Source organism: Aplysia californica, unplaced genomic scaffold, assembly GCF_000002075.1.
Source record: "Aplysia californica isolate F4 #8 unplaced genomic scaffold, AplCal3.0 scaffold00419, whole genome shotgun sequence".
NCBI lineage: Eukaryota > Metazoa > Mollusca > Gastropoda > Aplysiida > Aplysiidae > Aplysia > Aplysia californica.
In genome coordinates, this window is record NW_004797689.1 from 561,213 (window position 1) to 574,707 (window position 13,495).

The following is a 13,495-nucleotide window of genomic DNA, read 5'->3' on the forward strand; positions in this document are numbered from 1 at the left end:
CTGTTCACACAGTAGATAATGTATGCGTGTTGACTCAGTGGATAACCTATGCCTGTTCACTCAGTAGATAATGAAATTGTTTTGACTCAGTGGATAATGTATGCCTGTTCACTCAGTAGATAATGAAATTGTGTTGACTCAGTGGATAATGTATGCCTGTTCACTCAGTAGATAATGAAATTGTGTTGACTCAGTGGATAATGTATGTCTGTTGACTCGGTAGATAATGTATGCCTGTTGACTCAGTAGATAACCTATGCGTGTTGACACAGTAGATAACCTATGCGTGTTGACACAGTAGATAACCTATGCGTGTTGACTCAGTAGATAAGCTATGCGTGTTGACTCAGTAGTATAATGTGTGCGTGTTGACTCAGTAGAAGACCTATGCGCGTTGACTCGGCAGATAATGTATGCGTGTTGACAGGGTAGAAGACCTATACGTGTTGACTTCCCACTGACCTGTGCCAGCTTGCGAGTCGGCGCGGTCCCCGCCATCGCACGAGTCCAGGAACTGCCGCAGCATGTTGCCCAGGCTCCGCTCGGCGGGCTGCGCGGGGAGGGAGCTGGAGGTGCCCGCGGCGGTCGCCGAGGCCGTCTCTGGCGGGTCGACGGGCGTGTGGTCCACGATGGACACCTTGACTGCCATGCCGTAGAGGTCCACCACGCCCCAGACCGGGGACGGCGAGTTGGAGGAGGCCATGCCCTGGTCCAGACCGTTGATGAAGTAGTGGAGGTGACCGTTGGACTTGCGCACCAGACCGATGCGGTCGCCCTCCTGGACAGAAAAAGATCAGATAAGATAAGATATTTAGTTTTTAGTTTTAGTAAAAGTTTTACGGCACTTGCAACACAAAAAGGTAATATAAGCGACGAAGAATAGACGTTACAAGAGCACCCGCCAACCACCCACAGATAAGATATAAGACAAGCTGAGATAAGAGAAGATACACCTAGAAAAAAAATATTGGCCCAACCTCTGGGCAGAGAGGCCAAAAACTCTATGTGGGCCTGGAGGACCTGTGGCGAACATTAGCCTTGGCACTAGAGACTGGGATGTCCATTTAAGCCCCGGTTACACATAACGAAAAATTGTACAAAAACTGGACGATCTAGCGATCATACGATAAAACGTTAGGTGTAACCACAAAATTGTACAAAATTTGGAGGATTGAACGATGGTTTGGAGACTTGGTCGAGAAATCAAGCGCTGCTTGATATTTTGCGTGCGATCATGGTCACACTTGAGGGATACGCGTTGTGACGTAGATTCACTTTGAAATTTGCCGCCGTGCAGAACTAAACTCAAGATTCAAAATTTTTTAAATAATTATCGTAGGTAAAAACTGATTTCATATTCGGAATCAGTGTCTCAAAATAAGGAAAAGTTGCTCACAGGGAACCTGATCGGGTGCGTTATTATATATATTTTAGCAATTTTATTATTTAGTTGATCGTCAAGGGTGAAGCTGTGCATCAAGGTCACTCGGTGCATTGCACATCAGCCGCAGTCAAGCCATAGCTTCCAGTTCTACACACAACATGGAAGGTCTACATTAAGGGGCTCTCGTGATCTAGAGGTAGTGTTCGCCTTTCATTCATTAGGCCCAGAGCTCGAAACCTTCACATAGAGTGCAGGCAAATCGCTGTCGTCGCAAAGAGACATGGTGGCTTTATGGCGAGGAATCTCCTCAATCGAAAGCAAACTAATGATAGATTGGAACGTGTAAACAGACAACACAGTTCGATAAAATGGACAGTTGTCTCATTCGACAAATCTGATATAATTTATCATTACGTGTAACCGGGCCTTTAGAGATGAACGAGAAGAAGATAAGATGATACTTTATTGTCCCACCATCCCAGAAGGAAATTTTTTCTCGGCTGTACAGGAATGGTAAAAACACATGTACATACATATACATAGAATTTAAATTATGAATTACTTTAATAAAAATCCAATACGAAGAGAAGAACAAAACGACAATAATAACATATCATATCAGATGCATCTTTCAACCACATGCAGGAATTTATCACAGACTACCCAGCCGAGTGAGATACAACATCAAAGGGAACCAGAGACGGAAACAAAACCGGGAAAAAAAAAGAGGGATGACCTTCAGTGGAGAAGGTTTCCTTCGACAAAATATCAACCTCAAAGGCATCTTTGTCATCTTGAACCATGTAATATTGTCACCTGGAAGTTGGGGAGTCACACACACAGTTTGGAGGAAATCCAGGATTTGTTCGATATCTCCTGATAGCCAAATGTGATAAGTAAATCATTTTGTTGCCTGCTACACATATTGTTAACCCTCGTGAGCAGGGACAAAAGACCCGTTGTTCCACACACAAAAGACCCGTTATTCCACACACAAAAGACCCGTTGTTCCACACACAAAAGACCCGTCGTTCCACACACATAAGACCCGTTGTTCCACACACAAAAGACCCGTTGTTCCACACACAAAAGACCCGTTATTCCACACACAAAAGACCCGTTGTTCCACACACAAAAGACCCGTTATTCCACATCATTCCACACACAAAAGACCCTTTGTTCCACACACAAAAGACCCGTCATTCCACACACAAAAGACCCGTTGTTCCACACACAAAAGACCCGTTATTCCAAACACAAGAGACCCGTTATTCCACACACAAAAGACCCGTTGTTCCACACACAAAAGACCCGTCATTCCACACACAAAAGACCCGTTGTTCCACACACAAAAGACCCGTTATTCCACACACAAGAGACTCGTTATTCCACACACAAAAGACCCGTCATTCCACACACAAACTTACACTGAGCTCATCCAGATTGAACTGTCCATACTCGCGGCGTGTTCCCTTCCCATTGGTCAAGATGCCACAGCCACTCATCATGATTGTCCCTGTACACAGGGGATGGGGGAACATAGAACATACATAAGGTCAGAGAGGCAGATAAAATATACTTTTTGAAAACAATTGTGTTGTTCATGAAATGTGTTTCCATATGTCACTGTTGAAAATTTTAGGAAAATTAAAGAAATGAAAGGAGATAAGAGATGGTCAGAAAAAAGCTTATGTGAAACAGTCACTTATTAATACAATAAGGGGGGGAACAAATGTAGTATCTGGGATACTTTAATCAACGTAAAAGCCCTGAAAATCCTGCTCTCACTGCAAAACTAGAAGGCAACAGAGATAGAGGCAGATCAAGAACAACCTACTTGGAGAACTAGAATAGATGGGCGATGGGGAAATGACCAGTAAAATGTAGGTGTTGCTTTTTGTTTTTTTAGAGCGTCTGGGAAAGGAGCAACAACTTGTGATTGCCAATTCCTTTTCAGATCCAGCTCTTGATGATGATAAGGCTTGTTCAAGAGAAAAAATCTTTCCTACCGCATCTTGCTACAATTTGATAAAAGAATGGAATAAAATGGCTGGAAAACAGAGAATGTCATATCATAACAAGCCACTTGTGAAAATGATAAATGAAAAACCAGACCATATACCACAAAGAGCAATGGGGAAGCAATTCCTTTGTTTTTTAACCCAAAATCCTTGGATTGCCTTTCACATCTGAAAAATTTGTTTGAAAACTTTTTCGTAGATGGCAAAAGTTTTCTTTTTTCTCACTTTACAATAAATGACGAGAGCAACAATGATGATGAAGACATGAAAAGAAACGATAACAAATGTGTCACCATACAGTATGGAATCAGACGCTCGTCAACTTTGGGGCACATGGAGCTATCAATATCATCTTAAAGCTTGTTCATATAGCTTAATGAAAAAAATACCCATCTATCTTGAATATCCGCCAATATATTTGCTATTGAAGGTGGGGTTGGTGTCCGAGGTAAAATTAGCGAGAAAATGACCGCCAACATTTGGTGACTTCCAATGAGGCAGTATCCTCGAAAACTGCAAATTTATATTTTTTGTGCCTTTGATCAACGCTTTTCAGTAAAATCCACACATAAATGTGTTTTTAAATGGACATAAAAGGTGTTGAGCTACAAAAAAGAATTCAACAAAAATTGCCCATAGGGAAGAAAAATGTGCCCTTGTTTGATTTCATTATTTTGACGAGCGTCTGATTTCACCAGGACACCACAGAAATCACTGACGGCTAGCACTGGCGTTCCGCATGTTGGTCATGGTGGCTGGGAAGTCCAGTGTGTTGGGGTTGTGGGTGGTGATGCCCACCTCGATGGAGCCTGACCACTTGTCCACCAGACGGTCAAGCTGAATCTGTGTGTGTGTGTGTGTGGGGGGGGGGGGGGGGGGGGGAAGAGAGGAGAGGAGGAAATAAACAATCTTCAGCTACTGCTTGCCTAGTCACGTTTTGGTAAGTCTAAGTGTTTTATAGTGCTTGCAACTACATAAGGTCAGAAGAGCGTGTGTTGCCAAATCAGTGTGATAGTATCGTAGCTACATCACATCTCATCAGGAACAAATCGAATGTTTCATGCAGGAAACCCGTATACCGCTGTATACAAACAGGCATGAGGACTAAAAGTGACAGACAAAAAAACACAGAGATAGGAGAGGAACTTTGTCAGGTGATGGCTTGCTATTCTTCAAATTACAATCACAATTATCTCACACGACCACTCACTGTCCAGGAAAAAAAAAATGTCCGTTCTAGACAAGCGGACGTCTTACACAGTGTCATATTTTTAAATAAAAAGTAAGCGGAGAATGGGAAGTGGTAGTTTGTACACGTGATTGTCTTATACAGGGGACAGTTATAGCAACTTCTATTATATATCGCTCAAACATGCAGAGGTTTCTCTCATTCATTTCAATGAAAAAGAAAGTAACACGGACAAAAGTGGGTGGTGACAAATTTTAAAAAAGGGAAACTATGAAGTGTGTATAAATGTGCCTAAACAAACAAAAATTGCTCAATTCTACCTTTTACTTAATGTAAGAATTAATTCAAAACAGCGGAAACATTTTTAAAAGCAAGGCTGCCGGCGGCAGCAGGAAAACGTTTATTCCTGTGGTAAGTTCTTTCTTAAAAAAGAATTGAATGTGGACTTAACTGTAAAGCTCAAAAGTCTTCATGAATAAGAAAAATCCAGTCACACGTACACAAACACCAAGCTGGAAGCCACATTTGTGACAAGACACACCGCAACTCTTACATGCCAGGACGTCTACTGGCTAGAAGCTGCGTTGGTGTGGGTTTTTTTCTTGTTTTCCTTGTTTATCATAAATATCTGCTTGCCTGACGACAATTGTGTACTCATGTACCAAATCTTTCTTGTCTTCATAAATCTTTAGTGGGCAATTCATGCCTGTAATTTGAAAGCTTTTTTTTCCTGCCGAAAAAGGTAACATATACATAACATTTCAGAACAGACTTGTTGCCACAAAACTGGAAACAGGTCTTCGACTTGTAAGAGTTCAGTGTGGAGCCATACCTCGAAAATTTCATTGTCTCGTATGGGCCTGTTTGTCATGACGACGCCATTGTTAAACTCATCCAGAGGGCGCTCCCGCTCAGCCGATCGGCGGTTGTTGCTCAGTTTGACCAAATTACCGCAACGTTCGTGAAACCGCAGCGTGTCTCTGGGTCCCCTCTCGTCGTCGGAGCCGCTCCCGTCCCGCTCTGCAGCCAGGTCGTTGGCTATCTGGTTCGAAATCTCCGCCAAAAACTCTTGGGCCATTTCATTGGTCAGGTCGTTATTCAGGTGTACTGCAGGACACAAAAAAGGGACATTAGTCTCTAACCAGGTCATACAGGGACAGACATTCCTCAGTGTCTAGTTTCCTATTTATTTTGTGTTGTGGGATCGGATCTGTTTTTTAGTAGAGGTTTTACGGTGCTCGCAACTGCATAAGGTCATAAGAGCACCAGAAGATTAGAGGTGTTACAAGAGAGTAACAAACATAAAAAAGAAGAAGGGGAGATAAGGACGACAGATGTTTGATAGGAAAGAAGAAGCAAACCACACCAGAGCACCCGCCAAAAACCCACGGGTCGGATCTGGACTTTTCTAGTCTGAAGAAGATAACAACGTTGCTGACCCAAGTTATGAAGAGGACTCAGAGTTTACTGGTGGTTAGTGGAAGGCTGTAGCGATTAATGACATCCAATTTTCCAATCTAGATCAAAGCCTAGGTGTATCATTCTTTTACAGATTTTTTTTCAGAATTTAGACACACTTGCAAAAGATCACAACCCCCCCAACAAACTATTCAATTTTATTGCCTTTTTTGCAAGCTAAGTTTCATGGTGGGTGGGTGGGGGTGAATAACAAGGCCACAGTGAAATTTTTTAAAATAGTTGCCGTAACGCCTGGCATTTCTCAGATGTCGAGCCACAGAGTGCCTGGCAACGAGAGTCAACAAGGATATATCCAAGGCGAGACATTGATTCTCTAACAAGAATATTTGCTCCAGAATACACAACTTCAGCTATCTCCTTACCCAAGATGACATAGAACAGGCTTCGTCTTTCACAATTAATTAGACGTCAAGCAGCAAGAGACAACATTAGCAGTGATATGAAAAGACGGAATGAATAAGCGAAGAATCAATCTTGCATTACTTTCCTCTCTTCAAGATAAGATGATACATCATAGTCCATTGGGAATTTGTTTTGACAGTGCAGGAAAAACACATGAACATAAATATACACAAAATTCAAACCATATACAACTCTCATAAACACTCAATGTGAAGAGAAAATAAAGCTAACAATAATACACATATCACATCAGATGCATCTTTCAACCACGAGCACGATTCTATCACAGACCTTTAAGAGTTACATAGATATATTCGAATTGTACATTATGTAATAACCCCCCCCCCCCCAAAAAAAAAGCAGGACACATTAATGTTTGTTTCAACAGTAGCCTTATACCAGAAGGTAAGAAACTTCTTTTTTCGTTATCTTTCTTTTTTCTTTGTTCTTAGTGGTATGTATCTGCCACCTTGGACCACAAGCAGCACTGGGCACCCACAACATACCATTTTCCCTCTCTGCAACCTGGGTGGGCTTACACACTGACACCTGGGCACATTTGCCGTAGAGGTCAATGACAGCGTACACCTGGGAGGGGATGCCTGTGGCGGCCATGCCCTGGTCGACCCCGTTTACATAGAAGTGGAGAGCTCCCTCTGGCGACCGCATCACACCGACCTGTCGACAAACCCAAAATCTTAGGCCAATTGACAATATCATCTATAATAATAACAATAATCTTCGCTCTCATTCTTTTTGCATTCTTTGTCTTCTTCAGCCTCCAATAGCTCAGTCCAAGCCAGCTTTACACAGTGAGTGCCTGGAGTTACTCATTTTATTTGTCACAGTAGCAATAAACAGTCAAAATTGTGTAAGATGGCCACGAATTGTTGAGGAGAAGATTAGCCGTCTTACACAGTGTCCATATGTAAAATGTGCAAAAATGCCTAGGGGAAAATAGGAAATGGCCATTTGTACAGGTGATGTTCTTTTACAGGTGGCCGTTAGAGCATGTTTGACTGCATTTAATGTTTGTATGAGCTAAAAAAATCAACAAGGAAGCTAAAAAATCAACAAGGAACAGTGTGAGTGGTGAGTAAAGAAAAGCACATCACCACAATAAAGGTCACTTAGAGCAGGGAAAAAGTAAAACAGGCAGATACACAGAAACAACACAATGAAAGAAAAAGGTAGGACAAACCAGTGGCTACCTCAAATCCCCCGCTGGAAGGAATGGAATATGTCGCAATAAAAAAGCAATCGAGAGCCAAGTAAAACTACCAATCTATATGCAAATACTGACCCTGTCCCCTTCAGTGAGCTGATCAAGGTCACATCCATAGTCTTCGACCAGTGAGTGACCTTCACACAAGATGCTCATGCCTGACATGACCCAGGTGCCGTCCCGAAACCCTGTGGCGCTGAATGGGAAGTTGAGGTTGCTAGGCTCGCACACAGTCACCCCGATCTCGATGGAGCCACTCCATGAATTTACCTGAGGGGGAATTTAATATTATAAATAAATTACAACAATATATATGGGAATTTATACGGAACCTAATCCTTAGAAGGCTCAAAGCGCTGTTCAATGCAGAATCACTCAACTGACAAAAATCAAATGACAGAAAATGTACATTATGCGATCATTTAACAACAGACAGACACACACAACTTCTAAACCCACACAGGTTATCATTTACAAAATTTGCTGGCAGAGGATAGTTTTGAATAGATGTGTGTTTTTAGACAGTTTAAAAACTGTTTCTACAGGTTATGTAGAGCGCATTATATCAAGAATCACATAGAACTTATAAATGGAGCTTGACACAGATGGCCAATCATGACATCCAGAAAGCATATTTTAAAGGCCGTCGTTAGAGTCCGAATAACATTTTTTCATATTCGGACTCAAGTCCGAATAAAAAAATTTCTTATTCGGACTGGAGTCCGAATATGAAAAAATGTTATTCGGACTCGGGTCCGGAAAAAAGGAAGTGTCTTCGTTCTATAGATCTAACGTTCAGTGCTTCCAATTTTCCGCCATTTTTTAGTTTCCCCCACACCTTATCTGCCGATCCAATGCCCGCCGCCTCATTGATACGCCTCCTCCCTCCCCCCCCCCCCCCCCCCACGTTTCCCACTTTCTTTGTTGTAGAAAAAGGTAAAATTGAAGATTAGCAGACCACCTGGCATATTATGAGCTGTGTAAAAAAAAAAAAAAAAGACCGATTCGTTCAAATACACAAGCCTGTGTCATATCGATTGTTTACCAAGAAAAAGTTGTGTTGCTGTGTAGAGCTGAGCATACGGCAACTTTTGATTCCATAGACCAGCGCACAATTCATTACGTAGATCTACGTCAAGACTAGCTTATTATTGTAATAATGATAAGTTGCCAGGGGGGAAAAGACTGACGCTTGTGCGACGTTCAAAGCCCGGACCGATAGTGCCCCCCACCACCCTCCCCGACACGCACACAGCCACACGTGTGCAGGCCGCCCATCCGACCCCGACACATGCTAACGAGCCATCTTTAATTGCTTCTGATGACCTCTTGATAAATAAACATTTATTAGAAGCGCTATAACTTTTCAGGCCGGCCTCAAATTCATCATACGATTAAAACTCCGCTCCTGCACAAAACGCCTTTTTGCCCGAAGTGATCCCGGTCTCTACCCAGCCTGAAGCGAGTCACGAGTGAGGCAGGACAGGAAGCCGGATTCACTAGTCACAGGAAGTCGGAAGTGATGTCATACTGGACAAGAATCACGAGTCCGAATAACATTTTTTCATATTCGGACTCGAGTCTGAATAATCACTTCGTATTTTAAAACAGAGTACATTATTAAAAATCACTTCAGCTCAAATCTCGGTCAGTGTCTTCACAGAATTTTTACACTGTTTGTTGAGGTGTTGTTTTTGACTCTGCTTTACAACAAGGTCAAAAATACAATTTTTTAGATAAGATATGGTAAGACACATCTTTATTGTCCAGATCCTGGCACATTGGTATGGTGTTTCGCAACGTAGAAATATGCACACACATTCACACACACCCACTCGCACAAACATGTACACACACGCATTCGGGCAAATTTTTTAAAACTCCTACCTACTGAAAATGTTTAATGAGTCCCACTTGCTCATATGACCTTATGCAGTTGCGAGCGCCATAGAAAAACTAACAAACAAAAAGAGAGAGAGAGAGAGAGAGAGAGAGAGAGAGAGAGAGAGAGAGAGAGAGAGAGTAAAAATAAAAGAGCATGTGAGAGGCACTCTAATCTCCCTTTCAGGAGTCTTCACTTAAGCAAGGACCAATTAAGCCTTTCTCATAACAGAGAGACAAAGAGAGCAAAAGAGAGAGACAGTGGCAACGAGTCTCATACAGATTGCCACACTATGAAATCTAAAAATCTGGATCTCAGAGGGGGAAAAAATCGGGATTTGGTGAAAAAAATTGGGATCAGCAGCAAATCATCAATGTGACTGCTAAGCTGACAAAATATTTTCCTGGGGTGTCCATAAAAATATAATATATATATCCATATACACCACTCCCCATTCACACCATAGGCGCCTATATAATATATGTATATATATACACACACACACACACATGCACAGGCCACTCCATTTGAAATTTTTTTTTTAAACCTTGAGAACGGAAACTGAAGAAGAAATAGAGTTCAACTTTATTTTCCCGAGTGTTCGGAGAAATAGAGCCGGCCAAAAGAAAAAGACTCACAATGTACGGTACTCGCATTCATGCTTGTGCTAGGGTAGAAGGACACACACGTGTCTGAATAGAACGTGGAATAGACGCATCCTTTAGATTCTCTTGGTCATCCAATTTTTAGAGCCATATATCGCGACCTCAGTGCTTTCTTGTCGTATCTCCATTTTTAATAAAAGAGTGAAAAGAGTTCATAACAAAGAGTGAGCTTAAGAAAAAGTCACATTTTTACTGTGTAAAAAAATGGAGATGTGACAAGAAAGAACTGAGGTCGTGATGTGTGAGGCATCGTGGTGAAATCAGGCGCTCGTCAAAATTATGAAATTGAAGAAACAGGCATTTTTCTGTCAGTTTGGTAATTTTTATCGAAGTGGCTAGCCGTACTTACGGCTAGACTGCCAGTCTAGCCGTACTTAGATCTAGGTTTGGCCATATCGACTCAAGCCTGTTTAGTACACAAGTCTCATTAGATCTAGATCTAGTACTTGTACTTGATCTAGTAATTGATCTAGTACTTATTCAGGTTCAAATACATGCAAGTCAGTAAGGCACCTTTTGGTTTTGTCTGAAAAACAAATACTTTAGGCATTGCAAACTAAAAATTTCATTTACAATTCAGCCATCAATATTAAGTACGGCTAGCCTGACAGTCTAGCCGTCCTTAAGTACGGCTAGCCTGGCTGTCTACTCGTACTTAAGTACGGCTAGACTGGCAGTCTACTCGTACTTAAGTACGGCTAGACTGCCAGTCTAGCCGTACTTATCTTAGGCCCTATTAACATTAGAAAACAGGAGGTTTAAAATATATGCACTGTCATTAAGGTACCTGGTTTCGTCTCAAATGCAAATACCTTAGGTACTGCACACTAAAAATGTATATTTACAATTCAGTAGGCCAGTCTAGCCGTCATTAAGTACGGCTAGCCTCTTCCAATTCTTATCGAATGTTTTTTTTTGGTTGGTTTTAACACCATTGTTGTCCAATTGAGAACACATTTCTGGGTAGATTTTACAGAAAAACATGGATTAAAGGCACACATATATGTAAGTTTTCAGTTTACACAGACTATCAAGCTATGGAAATAACCACACTTAAGAGGCTATTTTCTCGCTAATTCTACCTTTAAAACTAGGCGATCCTACCTTCGTCAATATCAATACAAATATCTTGACTTCTATTCACGATAGAAGGGCAGTTTTTTTCACCCATAGCAAGACAATTGAAAAGGTTTTAAGATGATACCAAACAACTTCAAATGCCCAAAAATTGACGAGCGCCTGATTCCACGTCGTGACACCTGATGATCCAAAGATCCAAGGAAATTGAACAGAGAGGTTTAATTTTACCTTCTTTAAACCGCGGTCAGACATAGGTGAACAAGATGCAACCTAGATTAGGTTCAAAATCTAGATCCTAGATTCTAAATATCTCCACTATGGATGGGATCGGCCGACTCCATCGCCTCAAAAAACAAATGTGTTTGTTTTCAGTTTCAGGCGACCGAGTCGGGCGATCGGCCCGATCCAGTCGTAGTGGGCACCCTGTATAAGTTTGCACGTAAATTGTAAACTAGAGTACAGATTGTTGGATCTAAGATCTCTCCATGTGACGCCGTGACTAAACGTAAAACGAAGCAAACTATTTTAGGTAAGGCGGCCATCTTGTGTGACGTCCGACCGGGATACCCCTCCGATCCCGTGACTACATCTAAATATAGCCAACCCCATGGCACCAAAAATTTCTATACTATATGAGATCTAGATCTAGATCTACATGATCTTTGATGGCATGACGCTTTGGTGCGATGTTTTTCCATGAATACCGGTAGATCTAAAGTGATATAACGCGGTGCTTCGATGATGCAGCTGTGAATCTCTTTTGCGCATTTTTTATCGGGCCCGGAGGCGGGGAAATCTTCCTCCAGCGTCTCTACGGCAATTTTCGCGCGCTTTATTGACTTTGTCTTTGCGTTTACCATACTTCAATTTCGAGCATCAGCATTCTTACTGTTCTGAGCATCAACTATCTAAGCAATCTTCCATCATGTCCAAGTGTGAAATTTTACCTTGCAAAACACATCGATGTAATACAGATAATACATCAAGCCCAAGCCACTGACCCAACATGTCGTTCCATGTCATACGTGGTATATCCACGGCCTTCTGAAAATAGCCCTCCGTCTGTGGGTATCCCAGGATGTGATGACATGACATTAGCAGCCAATCATGCAGGTGTGTCGTTATACGTTTAGCCGCATGTTACATACAAGAAAAGATCTGGAGTCTGGCAGTCTGGAGACCTCCGACTCGGAGGAGCATGGCCTCTTCAAACACTTGAAACACACAGACAGAAATGAAAGTAGCCTAGATCTACAAACAATTTAGCAGAGTGCCACACCAAACTGTTCACCCATTCTTTGGATGAGTTGGAGAGGGTAGGCTAGAGCAGAAAAGAGAGAAAGAGAGAGAGAGTCAAGAGTGAAAAACAAGACTTGCTTTTTGTACTTGTAGCCTACATGTTGTAGATCTAGATATATCTAGATCTAGTTGTAGTGAGTAGTGTTCTGTGGTAAGACTTTATTTTAGAACACCAGAAACATCGTTACCTTTCTGTCAATTTTAACTTCGAAAACCTGATTGTCTTGGAGTGGCTCTGCACTGAGAACTACCCCATTATTAAATTCTTGGGTAGGGTGATTCCTCTGTGCAGTACGATTGTTATTACTCAGGGCCACAAGAGACCCAGTGCGAGTATGAAATGATGGTAATGGCACTGGGGTAGCCATTTTCTTTGTGATGGTGATTGGTAGGTTAGCCAGGTCCTATTCAGTAGAAAATACTAATTCGGACTTAGATTGCCGTTCCGCGAAAAACCGCCAAATTGTTCTGTCCGTAGATCTGTAAATACTGGAAAAGATTGAGTGCTTTGAATACCAGAATTCATTTTGACGATTACATTGTACGCTGCATACAAATAAATGATTAAAATCAAATATTTAATTTGCTTTATTCTTTTCATTATTATTTCTAGAGGTTATAAAAACCGCCAATAATAACAGAAAATTAGTACCTGGCAGTACAGACGATAAGAGTTTGTCGCCCCAGATTATTCTTGTTGTCACTGCCAAAGAAACTGAAACTCGAGTCTTGACCACAGAATTCTACACTAAGTGTAGAATTCTGTGGTCTTGACAAAAGTGAGAAAATGAGACACTCAAAAGCAATATTATTATTGCGCAATCAAAACAGGCATAAAACTAAAACTTTATATTATAGAAAGCGTCAAA

At 41.6% G+C, this 13,495-nt stretch overlaps 1 protein-coding gene across 1 annotated transcript in view; it reads right to left on the minus strand.

Annotated features, from left to right (window-relative positions):
- The window catches only part of LOC101861223 (neuralized-like protein 4), a 48,517-nt gene extending 35,485 nt beyond the window's left edge, over positions 1-13,032 (minus strand). Inside the window, exons 1-7 of the mRNA XM_005104420.3 lie at positions 12,815-13,032; positions 7,779-7,970; positions 6,982-7,153; positions 5,427-5,701; positions 4,125-4,248; positions 2,812-2,900; positions 463-778 (exon numbers count right to left, since the gene is read on the minus strand). Coding sequence (XP_005104477.1) covers positions 463-778; positions 2,812-2,900; positions 4,125-4,248; positions 5,427-5,701; positions 6,982-7,153; positions 7,779-7,970; positions 12,815-12,994 — 1,348 coding nt within the window. The 5' untranslated portion in view covers positions 12,995-13,032. The remainder of the gene's footprint in view (positions 1-462; positions 779-2,811; positions 2,901-4,124; positions 4,249-5,426; positions 5,702-6,981; positions 7,154-7,778; positions 7,971-12,814) is intronic.
- Positions 13,033-13,495: the final 463 nt, after the last annotated feature.